Source organism: Ornithodoros turicata, chromosome 5 (assembly GCF_037126465.1).
Source record: "Ornithodoros turicata isolate Travis chromosome 5, ASM3712646v1, whole genome shotgun sequence".
NCBI classification, from domain to species: Eukaryota; Metazoa; Arthropoda; class Arachnida; order Ixodida; family Argasidae; genus Ornithodoros; species Ornithodoros turicata.
The window spans coordinates 66,587,681-66,612,431 of NC_088205.1; the positions used below are offsets into that span (position 1 = coordinate 66,587,681).

The 24,751-nt window shown below is 47.8% G+C and overlaps 2 protein-coding genes across 3 annotated transcripts in view; one reads left to right on the forward strand and one right to left on the reverse strand.

Annotated features, from left to right (window-relative positions):
- LOC135394620 (uncharacterized) overlaps nt 1-24,751 on the forward strand; it is a 259,083-nt gene that overhangs the window by 67,781 nt on the left and 166,551 nt on the right. The window lies entirely within an intron of this gene.
- On the reverse strand, nt 4,163-12,215 carry LOC135394617 (uncharacterized). Its single transcript, XM_064625448.1, has 4 exons — nt 12,192-12,215; nt 11,100-11,176; nt 8,732-9,091; nt 4,163-4,576 (listed from the first exon to the last, which is right to left on the reverse strand). The coding sequence occupies exons 2-4, from the start codon at nt 11,134-11,136 to the stop codon at nt 4,314-4,316; spliced, it is 660 nt and encodes a 219-aa protein (XP_064481518.1). The 5' UTR covers nt 11,137-11,176; nt 12,192-12,215; the 3' UTR covers nt 4,163-4,313.

Below are 24,751 nucleotides of genomic sequence, written 5' to 3' on the forward strand. Positions count from 1 at the left end.
ATAATTTAGGATGGTAAAGTGCCACGAATGCAGCAAAATATGAATGACTACAGACAATTACGACGTGGAGCTGGAGCTGGAGCACCGCCGTTAGGGTGGCGCCACTTACACACACTGACGATAAGCATGTCAGCTGACGATGACAATGACGCTGACAGACCTTTCCATTCTCCGTCAACCCACAAAATGTTTTAACAACAGCAACGGCAAGCTATGCAAATCCTATACCTGGGAAAGAGGCTCAAACGAGTGTCCTCCCCGAGGCTACAACCCTAGTAGCGCAAAACGATTTGTAAACGTCTCAAAAAGGTGTTGGCAAGACTGCTTTTTGTTTAGAAGCCGTCTTGTATCTTGTCTACACGACGTCTTCTAGCTTTGGTTAATGTGACGCTTATTAAAGTCTTGAAGACGTCGTCGAGTCGGTCTTGAAGATGTCTATTATATGTTTAAAAAGCACATGTTGCGCGTGTCTTTTATATGTTTCTAGGTTGTTCCAGGACGTTAACGCAGTACACCCTTTCCCCTGCCCAGACAGAAAATTCAGTCCTGTGGGTATCTATCAGATATAGTCTTACACAGATCTGCTTTTCTTTTCCTTTTGCCTCAGCCGCCGTTACCACCCACGTATGCATCGTTGTTCGTTTCTCCCGTTTATTTCACTCATCTTCCATGGCCTTTCAAAAGGTAGAATGATAAAAACAAAACACCGGGTGTGTATTGTGACCGAGTAGGAGAACTATACCTATGGGTATAGTCCATTTACTTGCAAGTGTATTGGCATCAAAATGGAAGGACGACCTCAGGGGCCGGCTTCCTGTAGCATCTAAAACAAACTTCAAACATTCATTCACTTCACTTGTATTGTTGACTCTATGAGATGAGCCACAGAAGATTGTGTACTCATCTTCCTAAACTTTCCCTAACCATTTAGCCCGCATGTGAACCGTATCTTGCCTATTTCTATTCCTGAGTCAACAACTGGGTAGACGAGCGGTCTGTCTGCCTATGCTAGCGGCATGTTGCTCCGGGGAGAGGGAAAAGGGAGGGAGGGGAAGGGGAGAGCAGTTACATTAGTTGCTGCTACTAATGTAACTGTTCTCCTCTGTTCTGTAAAGTAACGGTCGGAGAACTAACCTAAACCCTCTCCTCGCGGTTCCCACGTGCTTCTCATCGCTGAGTGGAAGGAAGCTCTAAAACACTGCCACATTGCTATCGCACTGAACTGCAGCATCCCATCGTATACTCTCAAGGAGTGCCAACACCGCTGTGCTTCACACCCCGCCCCGCATATCTTACCAACTCCCTCCCTTCGAAAGCTTTAAAATGCCGGAGAAGCATAATGTCATTCACACTTACTAACTGAAGTGGAACTCGATGATCCCGACCACCACCCTAAAGCCTTTGCACTGCCACTGTATGAAGACATTTTGCGGCCCCAACCGTAACCTTTCCCTCCCAAGCCACATGCGCACATAATAGTTCACGATATTTCTGAATTTCGCCTTGCTCCGACTGTCACCTCCACGAACAACCCTACGCCTATTAAGCCACACTTGATAGACAATTTCTGCGGTCACTACTAGATAGAATCTTTGCTGCTTCTTAACTACCTGCCCGATATGGATTCCCACAGCTTGTTCAAAATTTAGACTACTTAATCCGAACATATTGTTTGAAAGATAACCTCAGGTATGCAGGCACTTTACACTCAGAAATTACATGTTTTACCGTTCCTGTGCGACTACGAAGTGCGCAGTTCCGTTCACTGGTCTTGCTACTTTCTGCTACTTCACTGGTCTTGCTACTCTTAAAAAAAATGACACACACACACACACACAAACACAGACACAGGGAAATGAAGATGCGCGGAAGTACACGTGTCACAGGTCCCGCAGGTTTACAGTCTTGAGGAATTGTTGCAGTTAGCCTGGCCCTTTGCGGCATTTGTCGTCTGTAGACCATGCACCGAGAATCTAGAGAAGTAGAGACCGACGGATCAATAATCTCCGGTTCAGCATCAAGTGCCTACTTCACACCAAGGTCCGACATGCAATGGTCTGCCAAGCTTAACGCAGGGACTATGTCATCAACATCAGCTGAGCTCTCTGCGATCATTCACGCTTCACCTCATTACCTTTTTAGCAGCAACAGGGCTCCTGCGTGAACTCAGAACATTCATCATCATTCACCATCTTCTTCCTGAAGTAATAGGATAGGGCGCCGCGTCAGCGGCGAAACATCCCACTACATCATAATCACTTATTTGTTGTTGTTCATGCTTCAATTGCCTGTACTTTCACCGATGCCGCCAAGGTCGTCGTCCTCACGGACTACGCCTCCGCCCTTTATAAACTGGCTGACTTCGACAACCACTCCATCCTGTACCCGTCGGGCCTTGCACCAGGCTCAGCAAGCAGGCAAGCACATAGCTCTTCAATGGATCTCTTCCCACGTCGGGATACTAAGCAATGACACAGCCGACAAGCTGGCAAAAGGGCTCACTCTCACCCTACGGCCACTTTTCCGGTCCCCCCCAGACTCAAACCACTCAAACCACATCGCCACTAATCTTGTCAGGACCTTAAACTTCGCCACTCGGCGAACCGTTTCTCAAGCCCGCCCCTCTCTTCCATCCCGTTCGTGCAGCGCGGCCACTGCCACTGTTCTCTATCGTCTGCGTACTGGCTCCGCATTTACAAACAGCTGGCTACACCGCTTCGACCACCTGACCCCATCATGTGCCTGCCAAAAGTGCAACGCTCCTCAGGCACACCACGTCATTCTCAACACACCCTCATGTCCCAAGGACCCCACAGCCCCTCATCACTCTCCGACATCCTCTTTGGCGGTACGACGCCTGCTGAACGACGGCAACGTACAACCGCCTTCTTGACCTTCCTTAGGAAAACCTAACCTCATAAGCCTCATAAACATAACGGAAGAAGTGCAAGGGCGCAGGCGAGCTGGTACATGATAATACGAAGGGAACCCAGAGACAGGGGAAAGAGAACACGAAACACACACGATCTCAGACACAGCAACCCTTTTTACTGACTTGACTTTCTATGTTTGTTCAGTAAAAGGGTTGCTGTGTCTGAGATCGTGTGTGTTTCGTGTTTTCTTTCCCCTGTCTCTGGGTTCCCTTCGTATTATCATAAACATAAACCTCATCTTCCGCCTGTGACAGGCGGAAAAAGAACTGACCTTTACCCGGAACGATTCTCACAGTTTTTTTTTCTTCTTCTTCTTTCCATGTTCGAGACCACTATCCCTTTACGTCCCATTCTATCTCTCACTTAGTTCTTCATTTCCAGCCCTGTATAGAGACCTGCTTTGTTGTTGCTTCCTGCCGCCTCCTACCCTACTGCACAAGCTCATTCGTGGTTCAAGGGAAGACGGTCGTCGCTCTACTGAAACTCTGTACACTTCATCGTCTACTTCAGGCTGGAACGGTCGTGAACTTGCCCGCCTGAACGAGGCAAGCTACTACTACGGCAAGCAGTTTTGACCAGCATCTATTCGGCCCCAAGATGCAAGCTCATTGGCAACACGACATAGCTCACTCCCTTCTCTCGGATGTCGACCCCACGCTTTCTCTCCTACTTCCCCCGCGACTACCGCGCCCGTTTACTGAACTCTTCCACCGCACGAGGCTGTACGTTGCATTTACACCTGCCTTTAAACACCGTCTCGGCTCTACCTCGTCTTCCCTCTGCCCCACTTGTGGAGTGCACGGCGACGTCTGCCACGTCATCCTGGCTTGTGGGCAATATCACCACGAGCGTTCACTGATGGAAGTTTCTATGCACCGCATAGAAAATGCGCAATAGGCGCATTAGGGCAGTGCACCGCCTCAGTGGTGGTGAATCGCCCACCTCATCATCATCCAATGTGTGTGTGTGTGTGTGTGTGTGTGTGTGTGTGTGTGTGTGTGTGTGTGTGTGTGCCGGTAGTTACGAACCGAAAAGTATTATACATTATACATAGCGAAATAACCGATTTCTACGATGTAGCACTAACTAACTGAATTCTGCAGGTTATTTTACTCCTTAATCTCTGGCGCAAAAAAAATAAAAATAAAAAAGTAACACAAAAGCAAGAGGGTTAATGTTACCAAACTTGTTGCTCACGGTATACTCAAATAGACACGGAAAACGTGGAACCCATGTGACGAGACGCTAAATTTATTTGCAACATTACTCTGATACAATACCAAGGTTCAAAACAAAAACGTGTGTGCGTAAAAGACATCACAGAAGTGTACAAGGCTGCCTTTGTCTGTTTCCTGAAGTCGTTCGGGCATCATGAACCGCTTAGATACCGATGATAAAGCTAGTATCGATGGGTATCTCATTTCCAATGATTTTCTTGGGGAAGCGTTCCAAGGCGATAACCTTCTCCAGAGCCTTGTCGAATTTCGCTGTCACCGTGTTGTCCACGAAAAGTTCGTGCAGCTTCATCTTGAGCTCCATGTCAAACATGCTGTTCATGATCATGTCGCCACTAATCACCCTAGGTGTGCGAATCCAGGGGTACATACTTTGGATACGGATGTTCTTCAGAGTCATCATACCGTCTGTAAAACAGATCAGATGCGTCATTAGTTAACATTATAAGAAATGAATGAACGTGATTGACTCCACGAGACATTCGACACGGTTTATTGGTATGTAATAGTAGTCGTACTTTAAAGTGCTAGCTTTATAGGGTTGACCACAGTGTAGGTCTGTACATGGTTTTATAGGGCCATGTGACACTGCAACAGCCACGTGATCGTCGACGCGTATGTTTGCGGTACGCTGAAATGGTCTAGCCATCACAGCACCAATGCAACAAAAGAAAACATTTCACAAACATCATAAGACGTTCGACAAAAATGTAACAGCACCTGGAAAAGAGTTTCGTCAAAAATTTAACCCCAAGCGATGACCCTATCTCATAGCTGGGCGAACTCACTCATGAGGGCCCTCATGAGTGCCCCTCACCCTAACCTCACGCCTTTGAGGTGAGGGTGAGTGAGGGCAAGCCCGCGATCAGGCCATCCGTGAGTGCACTCATGAGGTTCTTACCCTCATGAGGTCTCCTGTGAGTGCACTCATGAGGTCTTACCCTCACGAAGCCTCCTGTGAGTGCACTCATGAGGTTTTGCCCCTCATGAGACCTCCTGTGAGTGCACTCATGAGGTCTGAGGGGCGCCAGGTCTGTGTGAGTGAAGTCACTGGTGAGGCCTGAGGGGTGTGAGGTCAGTATGAGTGCATTCAGAAATGAGGTTAAATGACGCTTACGAGACGTGGACAAATTATGAAGGCACTAGTGATATGGTTCCAGCGATCCAGCTACCAGCAGTGTGCACTTTAAAGGGCTGGTGTTCCCGTTTTTACCAATTTCGTCTACGTCGCGCTGGGAACACAGCCAAGCGCCCTGAACTGACGGATTAATTGGTGATATGGTTCCATCGACCCACCTACACGCAGTGTGCGCTTTAAAGGGCTGGTGTGCCCGTTTTTAGCAGTTTCGTATATGTCGCGCTGAGAACAGAGGAAAGCGTCTTGGCTGAGTGATTACTTGGTGACATGGTTCCAGCCACCCAACTACCGGCAGGGTGCACTTTAAAGGGCTGGTGTGCTCGTTTTTAGCAATTTCGTCTACGTCGCGCTGGGAACACACCCACGTGTCCTGAGCTGACTGATTACTTGGTGACATGGTTCCAGCGACCCAACAACTGGCATGGTGCACTTTAAAGGGCTGGTGTGCACGTTTTTACCAATTTCCTATGTCGCGCTGGGAACACAGCAAAGCCTCCTGAGCTGATTGATTACTTGGTGATATGGTTCCATCGACCCACCTACACGCAGTGTGCACTTTAAAGGGCTGGTGTGCCCGTTTTTTAGCAGTTTCGTATATGTCGCGCTGGGAAAGAGCAAAGCGTCTTGGCTGACTTCAGATTACTTGGTGACATGGTTCCAGCCACCCAACTACCGGCAGGGTGCACTTTAAAGGGCTGATGTGCACGTTTTTAGCAATTTCGTCAACGTCGCGCTGGGAACACACCCACGTGTCCTGAGCTGACTGATTACTTGGTGACATGGTTCCAGCGACCCAACAACTGGCATGGTGCACTTTAAAGGGCTGGTGTGCACGTTTTTACCAATTTCCTATGTCGCGCTGGGAACACAGCAAAGCCTCCTGAGCTGATTGATTACTTGGTGATATGGTTCCATCGACCCACCTACACGCAGTGTGCACTTTAAAGGGCTGGTGTGCCCGTTTTTTAGCAGTTTCGTATATGTCGCGCTGGGAAAGAGCAAAGCGTCTTGGCTGACTGATTACTTGGTGACATGGTTCCAGCCACCCAACTACCTGCAGGGTGCACTTTAAAGGGCTGATGTGCACGTTTTTAGCAATTTCGTCAACGTCGCGCTGGGAACACAGCCAAGTGTACTGGGCTTTGTTGTGTTCCCAGCGCGACATAGACGAAATTGCTAAAACCGGCGCACCTGCCCTTTAAAGCGCACGCTCTCGGTAGTTGGGTCGCCGGAACCATATCACGAAGTAATCAGTCAGCTCAGGCGGGTTTGCTGTGTTCCCAGCGTGACGTAGACGAAATTGCTCAAAACGGGCACACCAGCCCTTTAAAGTGCACCCTGCCTGTATATGGGTCGATGGAACCATATCGCCAAGTAATCAGTCAGCTCAGGACGCTTCGCTGTGTTCCCAGCGCGACGTAGACGAAATTGCTAAAAACGAGCACACCAGCCCTTTAAAGTGCACCTTGCCGGTAGTTCGGTCACTGGAACCACATCACCAAGTAATCAGTCAGCTCAGGACGCTTTGCTGTGTTCCCAGCGCAACATAGACGAAATTGGTAAAAACGGGCACACCAGCCCTTCAAAGTGCACCTTGCCTGTAGTTGGATCGCTGGAACCATATCACCAAGTAATCAGTCAGCTCAGGACGCTTCGCTGTGTTCCCAGCGCGACGTAGACGAAATTTCTAAAAACGGGCACACCAGCCCTTTAAAGTGCACCCTGCCGGTAGTTCGGTCACTGGAACCAAATCATCAAGTAATCAGTCAGCTCAGGACGCTTTGTTGTGTTCCCAGCGCGACATAGACTAAATTTGTAAAAACGTGCACACCAGCCCTTTAAAGAGCACCCTGCCTGTAGTTGGGTCGCTGGAACAATATCGCAAAGTAATCAGTCAGCTCAGGACGCTTTGCTGTGTTCCTAGCGCGACGTAGACGAAATTGCTAAATACGTGCACACCAGCCCTTTAAAGTGTACACAGCCAGTGGTTGTGTCGCTGGAACCACATCATGCGTCATTTGACCTCATTTCTGAATGCCCTCATACTGACCTCACATACCTCAGGCCTCACCAGTGACTTCACTCACAGAGACCTGGCACCCCTCAGACCTCATGAGTGCACTCAATGGAGGTCTCATGAGGGGGACAACCTCATGAGTGCACTCACAGGAGACATTATGAGGGTAAGACCCTCAGGGCTTGCGTTTGTGAGTGCCGTGAGGGTGAGGGCTAGTGAGGGCCTGTGCTCATGAGGGCGGTGAGGGTGAGGGCGATTGAGGGCATGTGTCTGTGAGGGCCGTGAGGATGAGGGCGAGTGAGGGCCTGTGCCCGTGAGGGCGGTGAGGGTGAGGGCGATTGAGGGCATATGTCTGTGAGGGCCGTGAGGGCGAGGGCGAGTGAGGGCATGTGCTCGTGAGGGCTGTGAGGGTGAGGGCGAGTGAGGGCATGTGCCCGTGAGGGCCGTGAGGGTGAGGGCGAGTGAGGTTTCACCAAAATGCCCACCTATGCTCATGAGGGACACAACCTCATGAGTGCACTCACAGGAGACATTATGAGGGTAAGACCCTCAGGGCTTGCGTTTGTGAGTGCCGTGAGGGTGAGGGCGAGTGAGGGCCTGTGCTCGTGAGGGCGGTGAGGGTGAGGGCGATTGAGGGCATGTGTCTGTGAGGGCCATGAGGGTGAGGGCGAGTGAGGGCATGTGTCTGTGAGGGCCGTGAGGGCGAGGGCGAGTGAGGGCATGTGCTCGTGAGGGCGGTGAGGGTGAGGGCGAGTGAGGGCATGTGCCCGTGAGGGCCGTGAGGGTGAGGGCGAGTGAGGTTTCACCAAAATGCCCACCTATGCCCTATCTGGAACTATTGCATAAGGTATTTTACACAGTGCCCAAACCAGCGGTCATATATTTGCAGTCATGGCAAATTTCTTATAAATTAATAATAGTACGGTGTATTTATTTAAATATATTTGCAGGCATATAGGAATAGTGCAACAAGTGTCATCGTCTCAATGTATTCTTGCTTCCTAGTGGTCACGACGAGTTACAGATTAGAGAACAGACAGACCTTCGGGAGTATTTGCAGTGTTGGAGGGTAAATTGCAGGATAAAGTTACTAAAGTGGGGGAATAATTGCAATCTAAAAACGTCAATTGCTTATCAGTTTACTCATAACGATATGAGGAGACAGCGTTGATTAAAATGATACATAATTAAGAAAAGCGAGAAAGACACGGATGTACACGGGTCTGTGTGCGCGACGTCCGTGTCCTTTTTTCGTTTTTCGATTATGCATCAATTTACTAGTTTCTTTTGTTAGTGTACAGCTATGTTATCTTATCAAGACAGATCGTACTTTTCCCCCCTTGATCCCAACTATTAAGCAACCAATTTGAATTTGGGCCATTGATGACGACGTATCACCCGTACGTACCTGGTGTGGCGCCGATGATCATTTCAATGGCGCTGTGTTGAATGATCACTTCCACGTCGAATGTTTTGTCTGGATTAATCGATGTCGCCTCGTAGATGATTCGCAGGCCGTCAATCGTTATGTGACAGGCAATGTCACCGTCCTCTTTGCGTTCCATGCAACGACCCAGGGGCTTGATGACCTTACTGAGGCCCTCCACCTTGCCATTGATCAGCTTAATTTCAGTAATTGAATCGGTAGGCTTGATACTGAATTCAATGTTCGGCAAAGGCATAGGGTCCATGTTGAGTGCCATGATTTCTTTGTCGATGTTTATCTTGAAAGGCGTATTTATGGTGTCCATGATCGCTGCCGCAGCTCCTGCACACAAGTAAATACGTCAGCGCGTGGCGAAGCACATACAAAACCGTGTCTTATTTTTATATTTATTTTTCTTCTGGTAAATGTGAAGTAATGCATGTATTTTTTTCTTGGTGACTTAACACCGATGCTTCGAAATCCGAGTGCGCATAATTATTTATTTTGACCGATATGTCTTTCTGCGTCATATATGTTCCAGAAGTTGTACATAGTCGTGCATCGATGGAGTGGCGGAAGAATAATACCACGGGTGTGAGGGATGCTGGGAGTGGCTGAACCAGTACACATGAAGCTATTCTAATGTATTGAATGAATACACACTGAATGTTGTGCAACGACTCGAAGGAGAGTACGGGTTTCCACATCAAATGCAATGACTGAAACGGTGTTTCGCCTATCACGACAAAATCGGTATCTTACGGTATAGGTGTAATAAGAGTTAATGAAATTACTGCTAAAAAGCGACCGAGCAGATGATTAGAATGCATATTACTAAAACCCCTAGACTATAGGGAACTACGAAAACAGACGCAAACGGACAAAGTCCCAACTTTGTCCGCTTGTGTCTGTTTTCGCAGTTCCTCATAGTCTCTTGGTTTGGTAATATGAATTTTGATAGGAGTGTCCACACGGAAGAAGTCGCCAGGTCGTTAAAGTTAACAACAACTTTATTTTTAAGATGATGAATGGGGAGTTTCATCGCCAGTGGCATACTCTAATCCATTGCTGATGGTGATGTGGGGAATGAAATAATGAGACCCTTCACATTAAATTTAATATCTGCATACACATTTGCATTACATGATTTCCGCCACAAAAAGACCGCCGTTCAAAAATGACAAATAGACCTAACCTAATTAACCTACCTGTCCGTGTCTCTTGCTGCATTTCCAATCAAGTATGACAAATAGACACTGCATAGTGAGAATGAGTGTAGCAAAAGGGACGCGGATGACGTGAAGAAGACAAACAACTGCTCCACTATCAATGCTGCACTCTCATTATGGAGCTTTACCTACGAGCCCAAATCCCTGTTTTACTAAATAAACTCTTCACTGGAGACACGCCAGAAATAAATACGCCTGTACAATAACTATGGTTGGGCAATGAGATCCCGATCTTCGGTTTCTAAGGGGCATAGTTTTGGCAAGCTTGGGGAACATGGTTAGTGCGTCCGCTCATGGTCATAATTTTCCCGTCTGCTCAGAAGTACACTTTTAAATTCCTAGATTTTTAGCGAACAACAAGAGCAACATTTTAGTTTAACGATCACCATTGAGGTGACCCATTGTGACAGGCTATACTCTAAACCACTTGGAACTCATTCTAGATACACAGTGTGATTTTTTTATGATTTATGCATTTAAAAAAATACTGGTGCACAGACAGTTATTTAGACTATCGTTCGTGGGCACTTAAAAATAAATACACATGTTCTGTAAAAATTGTAGTACTCTACGCATTGTAGCCTGTCGATAAGGCTTTTCTGTCGGGTAGCTCACTGATTTCCCAACATCCATTGTTCATGACTTCATTTTCTGCGTCCAGGACTGGCCTGAAGCTCTGCGTAATATTCCATAATCCCTACTGCGGAAGATACGTAGTACAGACAACCGGGGTTCGTTCCGTCTCGGCTCTTTACGTTCTCTCTCGTTATCTACTGTGGAAACACACGACACTTAGGAGAGCGATGACCATCCTTGATGCAACCGTTATAGATAGCACTCCACGGAACAATAGACTGAAGCCTGTACGGTTGTGTTATCATCAGCAAGAACGTGCAAGAGCTTTAGCTGAATGCTGTTTGTACTTCCTTTTGCTTACTTATTGTTTCTAGCTTACGCTTTGTAAAAAAAAAAAAGATGAGTTAGTTCAACAACGAAAAAGAAAAAAAAAGCACAGCAAAAAATACATGCAGTCCTTTATGGAAGTTACTATAAGTTCCCGGAAGCAGAGGCATAGTTGCAACTAGAAACAGTGCGAACCCATGGGTTAAAATACAGCCTACCAGCGAACAGCATGGCGAAGACCATTAAGTGATTCATCTTGAATGAAGAAAGTCCTCTCACAACACGTCAGAATAGCCTACAAGAAAGAAAGAGAGTGAAGATGCTTGTTTAAAATTCCGTGACAGCACATTTTCACCAATGGATGTCACATTTTACCTTACAAAAGCTCGGAAGCGTCTCCTGCACTCTCGAAACAGTGGCAGCGCTTCGCCGGATAACTCGCTTCTAGGCAACCATTAACGGCAACAGTATCAGCATGTTATGCGGTGAAGTTCTCTTGTAAGAGTGTGCAGATCCATACTAAATAGCGCTTGTAACACGAGAGATCTTAATATTGGCTATGGTCAAGATTCTTAATTCTTTCAAGTATATGGCACAGAGTACAAAATCGTACATGTACTGTGCAAATATAACGCAAGACGTGGAAGCGTACGAAATTGCTGCAAGAAATCCATGTTTGCGTTTGAAGTATGAGGCATCCAGCACATAAAATACAACACAGCAATAAAACACAGTCGAGCCATCTCCGTGTCTCTGCGATGTGTCGTGAACAACGGACACCAACCATCATGCTATACAGTGTATGGTCACCCCCAAAGTTAGGCTTATTGCGCGTCTGTGCAGTTCATTTTCTCATGCTTCGTAATTGCTGGTAAATAAAAATAGAGAGTAGATTTATGCGTAAGGCGAGTCAGTCGATATTTGTCTGGCGACATGCCGCACGTGACGCAGGGTAGGAAAGCTGGTAATTTCGACCACCTCGGATCGGAGGTCTCCGACATGTGGTGCGGGAATAAAGCGATTACGCCAGAAGCGAATTGTGCTGAAGAAGTTGTTTTGATCCCGAGCGCCACTTTAGTTGGTGATGTTCAGCTAAAACGGACAACCACCCAGGAGGTTTTCGATTGAATTCAAGGTCTTTTTTTTTCAATTTTTTCCAATCAATCAATAAATAAATAAATCGAAAATGGCACAACGAATATTCATTTGTGCGCCTCACCACACTGGCAACTGGCATAGCAAAAAATATTGGCACGACATACCAACTCACAAGCTCCGACATTTTCTATTTTAGAGAACAGTATACTCACCACTGATCCTGCTGGACAGTTGTGACGGATGATGGCTACCTGCTTGTTTTATAGCGTTCTGCGAACAGGACCAGACATCTTATCACATCAGCAAGGTCTCAAGTCGACAATGCTATCAATAACAGACCATTGTGATGTTCGGAGTAAAAATAGCTGTAAAACTGCATAGACAGGACAGATGTAAATATATCGATACCAAAATAGCCTCATTACTTTATCGGCTGCCCCGAGGTGCCGAGCTGTCTCTGGGCAACAATGACGATTCACTTAACAGGATGGCCCAAGTAATCTTTTGGTACGCATGTTGGAGTGGCTATTGTTGGCGCTGCAGGCTGAAAAATCTATATCTTTGGTTTCGAGCTAAAATTGGACACTTTTTTCGTTGACGCGGTTATCTGTGTTGCGTCCACTGACGCGACATGAAAACGATAGCCCTAAATTGCACGACTTCGAGCAGACGGAAAATACCCGTTTCCTTTTCGTTTCTTTTTTTATATTTTTTGTTGTCTCTATGGACCTTGCGTTTGTTTTCATCTCGCATTTGTTTGGCAGCAGCTGTTGTTGTCAGTGGAAAACTTCTGTGACAAGCAACTTTCTTGACGAAACTTTTTCGTCGACGACGTTCTCAAATTTAGATAGTCAAGGAGCGATCGGTATTTGCAATATTTGTGTGGCACTCAGAGTTTTGCGTACGTAACGCTGTTGTAACACGCGAAGGCATATAGCGTGTGTAGTCATTTGTTCATTTGCAAACCAGCCTGAGGTACCTATTAGCCCGTACAACACAGCGAAGTTGTAGAGAACAATAGCAACAAGTTTATTTTAGACACACCATACTCTATACAGTTGCTGCGCTAATTTGGTGGCTCTCCGAACTGTAGTGAGTGTGGCGTTGTAGAGGACGTAGAACACATCCTTCACGGGTGTCGCAAATACGTCGATGCTCGAATGGCTTTAGAGGCGAGCCTCTTTAGTGTGGACTCCTCAGTCTTCGAAACTGGTAGGTCCTCCGTCGTCGGACAAGGCGCTGAGGGCCGCTGAAGATTTTCTACATACAACCGGGCTTATGGGCATTCTATGACTCGCTGAATGTGTGCTGCGTGTGCCCCCAGCGATTGCGACATTTTACACTGACTTGGTCGGAACTTTTGAACTACATGTTGAACTCCATCAACTCTCTCATCTGTTTGTACTTTCTGTGTGTAATCGCACTGAGACAGCCAGTTCGACTTCGTCGTAACTGGCATCCCCATTTTTTTCTTTGTCACATCACCATTACCATCAATTTGGTGAAAATATAATGTCCGGCGTAAATCTCGAACACAACATTGACCAACATTGAATCCTCAGCAACGCCCAAACAGTTGATCGAAGTGCTAAAGCTGAGAAGTATCTGCGGCACTCCAGTCACACGCAAGATCCCGTCTTCTTCTTCTTCTTTGTAGGGGGTAAGAGTTGTCAGCCACAGTCAAGTGGCTTGCTACTACTACCCGTCGTCCTACTCCGGGAACGTAGGGAACACAGCGGGTATTGACAGACACTATAAACAGAAGCGATTCTGTCCTGCCTCAAACACGACGGGATGAGTTCAGTTCTTCGTCAACATTCCCAACTTCGTAATGACGATGGCACCAGAGAGAAAGTTCAAACAGTCCGGGTGGTTCCCACACTACAAAGCGACCTTGAGTGACCCGATTGAGTGGATAACGGGTTCTGCCCCCAGAGGGTCAAAGAGTATTTCGAGGTGATGCACTGTTTTCAATGCCAGCGGTTTGGCCACGTGGCGGAGTACTGCTGCGGCCTTGTGCGCTGCACAATATACTCGGGCCGGCACAACCAGAAGGGTCGCGGCACTGAACGAGAGATCAAGTGTGCTAATTGTTGTAGCGATCACACCACAGCCTACTCGGGATGCTCCCGCCGCCAGACTGTCCCAAGCAGCACAATGTACTGAAAGTCGAGTGCAATAGGGGTGGACGTTATGTGTCTTATCGATGTTCCTTAGTTCCACGAGTCTGTTCAAGGCCTTCCACCTACCCGTCCACCCCTATTGCACCCAACTTTCAGTACATTTTGCTGCTTGGGGTGCTAGAAGTCGTGGAAATCACTACCATCTTAAGCAAACAAAAAAAAAAAAAGAAAAGAAAAAGAAAAACAGAAAACGAAATAGCGATTATTCCTAATCCCAAACTAATCAACAGGGAACCTAAACCCGTTGTCCCTCCCAAGGCCGTCAAACAGGATCATTCCAGGAAGCCCAACCTCCTTGTCTTGCCGAAACACCACCTTCCACATTTTCCACCATTTTACACCTTTGCCTACTCCGAAGCCTCGTGCAAACAAGCCTAGTCACAGCGCAAAACATGACACAATAGCGTATGCTACTCCATCAGGACACATTTCAAAGCCACTTTTATTTTTTTATTTTTTATATGGTCATACGTTAAAGACCCAAAGGGTACTACATAACGGAGGAGGGAACGGCACCACAGGTGCGCAAGTACAGAAAAGGAGCAAGCAGAACGTGACATGAATTGTAATGGTCAACACACAAAGATTATAAGAATATTAACTTGGTAACAGTAATACAAGATAACACTTGCGCTCTCGTTCTCTGTGGTACACTGAGGAAATTCGTCATACAAGATACACAAGGGCAACTAGCCATCAACAAATCGCCTTACTGCAGCTTTAAAATCCTGAGGGTCAAGTCTGCGAATACTGCCGCCGTCGACTCGGTGTGGCATTTCATCCTACGTTGACCAAGCCCTCCGCATCCCAAAAGGGCAATGAAACCGACGAACGGACCATCCATGTTCACATCATTCCCTTCTTGTTTGCGGCTCTCCGCGCACGCCGTAGTTAAGGCACTGCCGAACGGTGACGCCATCCCTGAGCTGCACGAAGTACTCACCTTTGAACAGGTCGTGCTGAATTTACTCCCTTCGTCGCAACATGTGCAGTAAATTCACATATCCCGCACCTACCCTCTTCCTCTTGCCTTACTTCTGGGTCTTTATTTAACCGTACTTAACATCAGCCGGAACCCCTACGCACCACACCTTCTGCAATGGAACGCCCGCAGCAGACTTTCCCACAAACTTTCCGGTCTCCGCGGAGACCAACAAACACAATTTCGACGCTCTGCTCATCTCATCATCTTCCTTCGACTCCCGGCTCTCCGGATTCCTCAAGTTGGTTACGTAGTGAACAGTTGCCTGCCTCTACTCAACATACAGAAACTCCTGTGTTGAAAGTCGTGAGGAAACCACGCAAGGTCGATGCTTATGCTGTACAAGGCGCTAATTCTTAGCCACATTGCCTACGCCCTTCCCTATATTGTCCCATCAAGCTCCAGCTGGGAGCAGCTGGAACGGCTTGGCAGAAGTTAACGGCTTGACGGATTGTCCCCCCTCCCTTGTTCTTCCGGAGTCAAAGAAATGGCCAGTACGGCTCCACGTAGGAAATCTACATAAGCTATCACTGCCAGGCTTCAACATGTTAGCCAAGACCTGTGAGACGGGATGAAAGAAATGGAACGACCTGGGTCGTCAAGTGTGGAAGGAAGGTGGACGGGCCGTGGATCACTCCCAAGACATCTTCTTCCGCGCAACACTTGAAGTCAGATGACGATGAGCATGTCAGGTGACGATGACAATGACAGACCTTTCCGTTCTCCGTCAACTCACAAAATCTTTTAACACCAGCAACGGCAAGCTATACAAATCCTACACCTGAGAAGGAGGCCCAATACAAGTGTCCTCCACGAGGCTACAGCCCTAGTAGCACAAAACGATTTGTAAACGTCTCAAAAAGGTGTTGGCAAGGTTGCTTTTTGTTTAGAAGATGTCTTCTATCCTGTCTACATGACGTCTTGAAGACTTCGTCGAGTCGGTCTTGCAGATGTCTATTACATGTTTAAAAAGCACATGTTGTGCGTGTCTTTATACAGGGTGTTTCACCTAAAGTAATAACAAACTGGCGACGTATTTGCCGTAGGATTGTGGGACTTTCTGCATTTACCTTCTGGGAGCTTTTGCCGCCATTGAGCAATGGCTTGGGACAATTTTTAATTGCGGGAAATTTATTTTTGTCAATTGAACTTTGAAATTTGCCAACCGAACCTCACTTTTTCTTTACAGAAATATGAAGTCTTCCACGAATAACTGCAGACCCAACAAAAACTATGCACAGTATCGCAACAGAAATAGTCGACAAAAATTAGTAAAAATTACGGTTTAGCCCCGCTTGCTTGATTTTCGCAAAGAAACGCGCGCGAAATGTGCGTCTAGAGGAGGAAGTGTCCCCGCCTTCATTTGTTTTGCCTTCTTGTTAAAGGAAAATTTATTAAATTCGAGAACAGAATAATAACTGCTACTTCACACCTTAGTTGACATACACCATACACCTTACATACATACACACTTACTTACTCACTCACATACACAGCACCACTCTAGATGTCTGCGATTATCTACAGTATGGGATGCCGTACATAATGAGTACGAGAATATACACAGGTGCAGAGTATTTACAATGCAAGAGCACGTGAACGACGCTGAGGGAGCGCACCAGAGACGGTGACACACCCACTGTAGAGCAAGATAGAAGGGTGATTATGCCATTTGCGCGCGAACTCTTGCACACTTAAAGCGAGTAGTTCGTGCTGTAACAATTGGTGAGCAAAACGCGCACGTTGCGAACTAACATGATAGGGGTCGACCGCTGACGACGGGCCACAGCAGAGCACTGAGAGCAGTGAGCTTTCCACAGCACCGAAGCACCACACGCAGTGAGCTAGACACTTATCCGATGTGGCCGCTTATGGTCGAACTGTACAGGACACAAGATGTGGGTGGACAGTCAGACTATGCTCCAGAATGTACGAGCAACGTGGCACTCGAAGATAACGTGCTGGTTAGTCTCCTGGTGCGTACAGTATGGACAAACGTCTGATATTGTTACATTCCATGAGTGGAGACGATCACGAGTTGGCCGGATTCCCCAGGCAAAACTCCACATGACGTCTCGTCAAAATCCAGGGAGACAGGCGCATACAGCTGCCCACGATATATTTGCCGCATGTTCCATTCGTCTTCTCACAGCGTCACATGTTGCGGCAGTGCTCTGTAGCATCTTCTTTGCTACAGAAGAGGCTGAAGCAGATGCCAGGCTGCGGACAAGGAAAAGCGACGGCAGCTTTTGGTGATACGCGCGAACGGCTGGAAACGCTGCGGTACCACTATTGCTGGCAGGTCAACGGTCACGTGCAATTGACTTCTTTGTGATAAGACGGTGTCACCACCATCAAGGTCAAAGCAGGGGAAAGCAAGAGGCATGGACACTTCCTCCCTCCCCGCATCTCCCGTGCGCCAACAATCTGCGTCTTTGCAACAATCGAGCAGGCGGGGCTAAAGCGGAGTTTTAACATTTTTTTTCGTCTATTTCTTTTGCGATACTGGCATAGTCTTGTGCTGGACCTGTGGTTATCCATGGAGGACCTCATATTTCTGTAAAAAAAGTGAGGTTCATCTGGCAATTTTCAAAGTTCAATTAAAAAAATAAATGTCCCTCAATTAAAAATTGTGCAAAGCCTTCCTAAATGCCGGCAAAAGTTTCCAGAAGGTAATTGCCGAAAGTCCCACTGGCGAGTACGTCACCAGTTAGAATTTTTGTCACGTTAGGTGAAACCCCCAGTATGTTTCTATGTTGTTCCAGGACGTTAACGCAGAACACCCTTTCCCTTGCCCACAGAAAAAATTCAATCCTGTGGATATCTATCAGATATAGTCTTATAGAGATCGGCTTTTTTTTTCTTCTTTGTTTGCCTCAGCTACCGTCACCACCCACCCACGTATGTTTCGTTGCCCGTTTCTCCAGTTTGCTTCTCGTATCTCCCATGGCCTCTCAAAAGGCAGAATGAGAAAAACAAGGCACCGGGTGGTGCTTGTGACCAAGTAGGAGAATTATACCTATGGGCATAGTCCATTCACTTGCAGGTATATTGTCATCAAAATGGAAGGCCGACCTCAGGGGCCGGCTTCCTGTAGCGTCGCGACAGACTTCAAACTATATTCATTCGTTGTTGACTCTATGAGATGAGATTCACTGTATTGTTCATTCTATGAAATGAGCCACAAAAGAGTGTGTACTCATCTTCCTAAACTTTCCCTAACCACTTAGCCCGCATGTTAACCTCACCTAGCTTATTTCAGTTCCTGAGTCAACAGCTGAGACAAGTTCTAAAACATTGCCACATTGCTATCACACTGAAGTGCAACATTCCATCGTATACCGTCGAGGAGTGCGAACGCCGCTGTGCTTCACTTTTTAAACATGCCGCATATCTTATCAATTCCCTCCCTTGGAAAGCTTTGAAGTGCTGGAGAAACATGGTTTCATTCATACTTACTCGCTGAAGTGGAACTTGATGATCCCGTCCACAACCCTAAAGCCTTTGCACTGCCACTGTTTGAAGAAATTTTGCGGCCCCAACCGTAACGTTTCCCTCCGAAGCCACATGCACACGTAATAGTTCCCCTACGTAGCGTTCACGATATTTTTCAATATCGCCTTGCTCCAACAGTCACTTCCATGAACAACGCCACACATATTAAGTCACACTTGATAGACACTTTCTGCGGCCGCCACTAGATAGAATCTTTGCTGCTTCTTAACTATGTGCCAGACATGGATCTCCACAACTTGTTCAGAATTTGGACTACTTAATCCAAAATATTTTTTTAAACATAACCACAGGTATGCAAGCACTTCAGACTCAACGATTGCATAGTTACCCTTTCTGTGCGACTACAAACTGCGCTGTTCCGTCCACTGGTCTTACCCCATAAACAGAATCTGTCTTTCACAGGATGCAATGTATGTTATTTATTCTCCGCAACAACGATTTCCTTTTACTATCCAACCAGAAACTATTCAGACTTCTCTATCCCTCTCGTGCTACCTGGGAAGAGGAGTTCTCGACTAATTGCTTCCTGACTTTGTAGGTGTACTGAGAACAAGTAGGTGTACTTTAGGACCGCACGATAGCTTTAATGACCGGTGCCCCAGCCATCATTGACATGCTCGTCAAGATCTTTCATCATCTTTTCTTACGTATCAACATATACATCTTCATCTAGGAGGATAGATCTTCAACACAAATGGCAAAGACGTATTATAAGTCGAAAATCGGGGGGGGGGGTATGTTTAATAAGAAAAGAAGGAAGGAAAGGTTAGCTAGGCAAAGATCCGGCTTGCTATTCCGAAAAAAAAGGAAGAAGGGGGAAAGGGGAAGTGGAAAACGAAAAAGAAAAGGAAGAAAAAAGAAAAAGGGGGAATCGAAACAAAGGAAGGAAAGAAAAAAGAAAAACGGGGGAATCAAAAAAAAAAAGAAGGAAAGAAACACAAAAAGAAAAAAAAACATAAAGAAGGGAAAAGGAAAGAAAGAAGAGAATAAACACTAGCACAACGTTACATGCAGTTCACGAGTCCTGAGACTCGGAGAAAACCGAGGAGAGCGGCAGTGACAGCCCACTGGTTGGGGTGCAAGACGGGGCCAAGAAGAGGGGCCAACGAAAAGTCGTTACAGCCAATCTGGAGTAGACGGCAGCGGAGGGTGTCCCTATGTTGAAGGTGCTGCTGGCAATACAGGAGCTGGTGTGGGATGTCAGCTTCCACTCCACAGACATTACAGTTTGGTGAATTTAGCCGTCCCATCTTGAAGAGAAGTGAGGGTGTACGGGCAACATTGAGTCGTAGGCGGTGGAGAAGGGATTCTTCTTTACGGCAGCGGTGGCAAGTGATGACGAACTCCATCAACGGGTCGATAGACCGTAGAAATGACTTGTAAGTCGTAGTTTCGGCTCCGAACCGCTGAGCACATGCGACACACCGACAGCATATGTATAGACGGCATGTGGAGGCTGTAAGCGGCAGAGGTGCTAGGGCCGAAGTGTCATCAGACCTAGCGCGTCTCGCTACTGCGTCTGCTCGGGTATTTCCATACACGCCTACGTGGCCAGGGACCCATTGAAACGTGATGCTGTAACCAGTGGCGAATAGTTGATTGGATTTTTGAATCGTCATGGTGTGCAAATCGCTTACTATGCTGGGGCGAGATGACGACAACATATCTAATGATGCCTTGCTGTCGGTAAGAATGACCCACGTTCCGTGCCCGGATTCGGTAATATGCTCCTGTGCTGCCAGGACACCAAACAGTTCGGCTTCTGTCGAGGACACTATATAGGGGAGTTTGAAACGATGCCGCAGGTATTCATCCAGAAAGTAGAAAGCCGCGCTGGAACTATCTTGGGTTACTGAGCCATCAGAGAATATATGGTGACTTAGTCGGCATGTTGAGGCGAGGTGCTCCAGTGTGAGCTGGTGGGCCACGACTGTGGGACGGTCTTTCTTGCGTTGGAGGCCAGGGATGTTAGAGTGAATACAGGGTCTTTCAAGAGTCCACATCGCCGGTGCATAGGATGGTGTAGACGCGGGAGATGGAATGCCCCTTTCAGGCGGGCAATGGCACTGCCGAAAGCAGACGCCGGGCAGTCCTAATTAATGCGACAGAGAGAGTGGAGCAGGTGCCCTGTAACGTAGCATGGAGAAGCGCAAGGGTATCACCATCCCGCAGTATGTGAACCTGCTGCTCTCGCGCCTCTGCCAAAACAGAATGTCTCCGTTGTCCTGGGGACTCCCAAACAGACACGGGTACTACGGGTGTGGATGTTTAGCAGTTCCTGTTCTTGGGTTCGACTGAGACCATGCAGAATGGCTAAGCTGTACGGCAATGTCCCCAACACCAGGGCCTGATGGACACGATAGAGGTCAGAGTATGACGGGCCCCAGGATGCACCAGCAATACGCCTGAGTACATTTGCCAAACAGTTTGCCTTGGTAGCAAGCAGCTTCACATGCTGGGACCACGTCAGGCCACGGTCAATTGTATCCCCCAGGTATCGGCAGGTCGTGACAAAGGTCAGGGGTGAGCCATCGATGAAAAGCGGGTACTTATGGAATGATCTTCGTGAGAATACCACGGCTACTGTCATGCTAGGCGAGACAACCAAGCCGCGGTCCAAGAGGTATCTTGAAATGATGTTTAATGAACCTTGTAGTCGGCGTTGGATCGTGTCACGCCGAACGACGGAAGTCCAGATACATATGTCGTCTGCATATATTATAATGTGAGTTTGATTATGAAGCTGCGCAGGAAGAGAAGCCATAATGATATTGAATAAGAGGGGACTGAGGACGCCCCCTTGTGGGACTCCACGGAGCACGTGAAACGTCGCAGTATCCCTGTCAGCGGTGCGCACAAACAGGGAGCGGTCAGCCAAGAAGTCTTTGATCCATGACCAGGGGCAGCCCCCGACATCAGCTTCTGAAAGCGTCGCCATTATTGCACTATGGAGGACACTGTCGTACACTTTCTTGACGTCGAGGAAGACAGCGGCTGTCAATAAACCTTCGCCCCTTGCCTGTTGTGCCCTAGTGGTTAGAGTTATGACGTTGTCCATCGCTGACCGGCCTGGGCGAAATCCCGCCATCTCCTCGAAAAAAAAAAAACCCGTGCTCTCAAGGTACCAGCTCAGGCGATTGAATATTATACGTGCCAAGGTCTTCCCCACACAGCTTGTAAGAGCTGTTGGGCGGAAAGAATCGATGTGATGCAGCGATTGACCTGGTTTCAGCAAAGGGACCACCATCGCGGTCTTCCACTCGTTAGGGACTTCCCCTTGGCTCCAGCTCTCGTTGAAGATCCCTAGGAGGGATGCTCGCCCAGATAGAGGAAAATTCCACAGGGCCTTATACGTGATCTGGTCTGCTCCAGGGGAGGTATGCAGAGGAGAGTCCCGTAGTGCAGAGTCGAGCTCGAGAAGGGTAAGGGGCAGGTCCAGAGTCGGATCTTTCGAAGACTGCATACCGGGTGGAATACCTTGAGCTGATGAGAGCACACCTGGAGGCTACGCTGTGAGGCGCACGCAATAGTCCTCCGAAAGGCACAGTTCAGAACGCGAGGTGGCCAAGGACAGGGAGCGGAACGGGTGCCGTTGAACCACAGGACTAGAGAGTTCCTTGAGCACACCCCAAATCCGAAAATCGGTATGTCTTACAAACGTACGACAAATTACGCCTTCTAAACGTCGCGTTAACGTCTTGATCGTCTGCTATCCTGATTTGGCCAAAAAAAAAGACGTTTTTGTGACATTTCGCGCTACTAGGGCGCTCCCCCCCTTGCGGAATTATTTTCCCACCACCTTCTCCACTATACGCGGAATACAAGGCAAAAAGCACACTCTGGTAGTTGTTTCCCGCTGCAAGGCTCTCACCCATATCAACCATTACTTCCATGATCACCTGCTTACAGAGACCGACGGATCAGTCATCTCCGGTTTAGCATCAAGCGCCTACTTAACGCCAAGGTACGACATGCAATGGTCTGTCAAGCTTAACGCAAGGACTATGTCATCAACATCAGCCGAGGTGCGATCAGACTTGCTTTGTTGTTGTTGCCTGCATACTCCTGCCTCTCCTGACCAAGCTCAAATCGTGGTTCAAAGGAAGACGGTCGTCGCTCTACTGAAACTCCGTCTACTTCATCGTCTACCCCATCTACTTCATGCAGCGATAGTAGTGACGTTCCCTGCCTGAGCGAGGCAGGCTACAGCAAGCAGTTTCGCCACCACCTATTCGGTTGTTACGAACCGAAAACTGTTATACATTATACATATTATACGTAGCGCAATGGCACGTAAACCTTACATGTTTTGGCACGCGAATAGAAAAGGATTCGATTTCTACACACACGCACGCACGCACACACACACGTACCTACCTACATACATACATACATACATACATACATACATACATACATACATACATACATACATACATACATACACATGTACCTACATACATACTACATACATACACGGTACATACATACATACACACGTACACACGTACCTACACACACGTACACATACACACACGTACACGTACACACACGTACACACACACACATACATACATACATACATACATACATACATATACATATATATATATATATATATATAGGGTGAGGTAAAAGGATTATCAAACGGCCACGAAGTTTTACAGAAGTTCAAAAAAAGACGCGGAAACAGATTTTAGGGAAGTTAAAAACACTAGTTTATTACATGGGGAGACGTTAAAAAGTAAAATGGGCAAGGGGTCGACGTTTCGACAGTGGCACTGTCTTCGTCAGGCTTCGTCCTGACGAAGACAGTGCCACTGTCGAAACGTCGACCCCTTGCCCATTTTACTTTTTAACGTCTCCCCATGTAATAAACTAGTGTTTTTAACTTCCCTAAAATCTGTTTCCGCGTCTTTTTTTGAACTTCTATATATATATATATATATGTAGAGGAGGTGGTGTTCCTCCCCATGAGTCCTGACCGGCGATGATGGAATGTCCCAGCGGGCAGATGGACGTGGCCTCACGCTAGGACGGTGCCGGTAGAACTGTCTTCCCAACGCCGTAGCGCGTGGCAGCAGAGGCACCTCTTCATCGTCTTCCACGGGTCGCCACATCACTCCCCCCCCTCAGACGCGGAGTTGCGCTTGCGGTTGAGTCGTTGAGGTTCGCGTTGATACGTGAAGAGGAGAAAGAGGGGCGACACGTGGAACAGGGACAGCTAGACCTGCGTCTGGTGCTGAGTTGGTAGAAGTGGCGGGATGAATGGTGCGGACAAGGGCTGGCCGGAGGGTTCCAGGGGCGGGCCGAAGCGGAGAGCATGTAGGTAGGCCGAAGTGATCAAGAGAGTGAGCGACAGAACCGCGACCGGTTCGTGAGCGGTGAGTTCATAGTGTCGCCAAGGAGAGTGGCGGGGAGGACCATCACGAAGCACGGGGAGACCGTGAGTAGAACTCAGTGGCCTCCGTGCGGGTCCCCGGTGGAATGGTGGTCCTCTGCCTCTCGACAGCCATTGGAGGGGCTATCAGCATCTTGTACAGAAGCCTGGTGGGAAGGCAGGGTTCTTTGACCGCTGACGTAGCAGCGAGTGGTGCAGTCGACAGCGGCGTACCGCGACCGGTACAGGAGCGTGATGCTCGCGAAGGTGCCGCTGGTGGTAGCCCGAGGAGTGCCATCGCGAAGCGTGTGGCGACGTGACGCAGAGTGCGAGACCATGGCGACTTGAGCTGTGTAGATGGGTAAAGTGGGTAGAACCATGGCGTTGCGCGGTCAGCGTTGCGATGAGTAGAGCCGCGGTGAATTGACGTCGTCGCCTAGCGGTTCCTCGGTAGAACGATGCACCGTACCTTCGGAGCTGGCTTCGTAGGTGGGTTTGCAGAAATTTGGGATGGTATTGGGCCGAATTTCGCTGAACATTGTGTTCGTTGTTCGGGTCACCAAATGTAGAGGAGGTGGAGGCACCGCTTCATCGTCTTCCACGGGTCGCCACACATACATAAATGTGATGATGATGTGGTGGGTCATTCTCTGCCGTTATTGATTTCTACGATGTATCCATAACTAACTGAATTTTGCAGATTATTTTACT

Coding starts and splice junctions, on each gene's coding strand:
- LOC135394617 (XM_064625448.1), bottom strand. CDS start 11,136: ATGAATCACTTAATGGTCTTCGCCATGCTGTTCGCTG. Junction 9,092..11,099: donor CTTCGCCATGCTGTTCGCTG/GTAGGCTGTATT, acceptor ACTTGTGTGCAG/GAGCTGCGGCAGCGATCATG. Junction 4,577..8,731: donor GATCATCGGCGCCACACCAG/GTACGTACGGGT, acceptor TCTGTTTTACAG/ACGGTATGATGACTCTGAAG.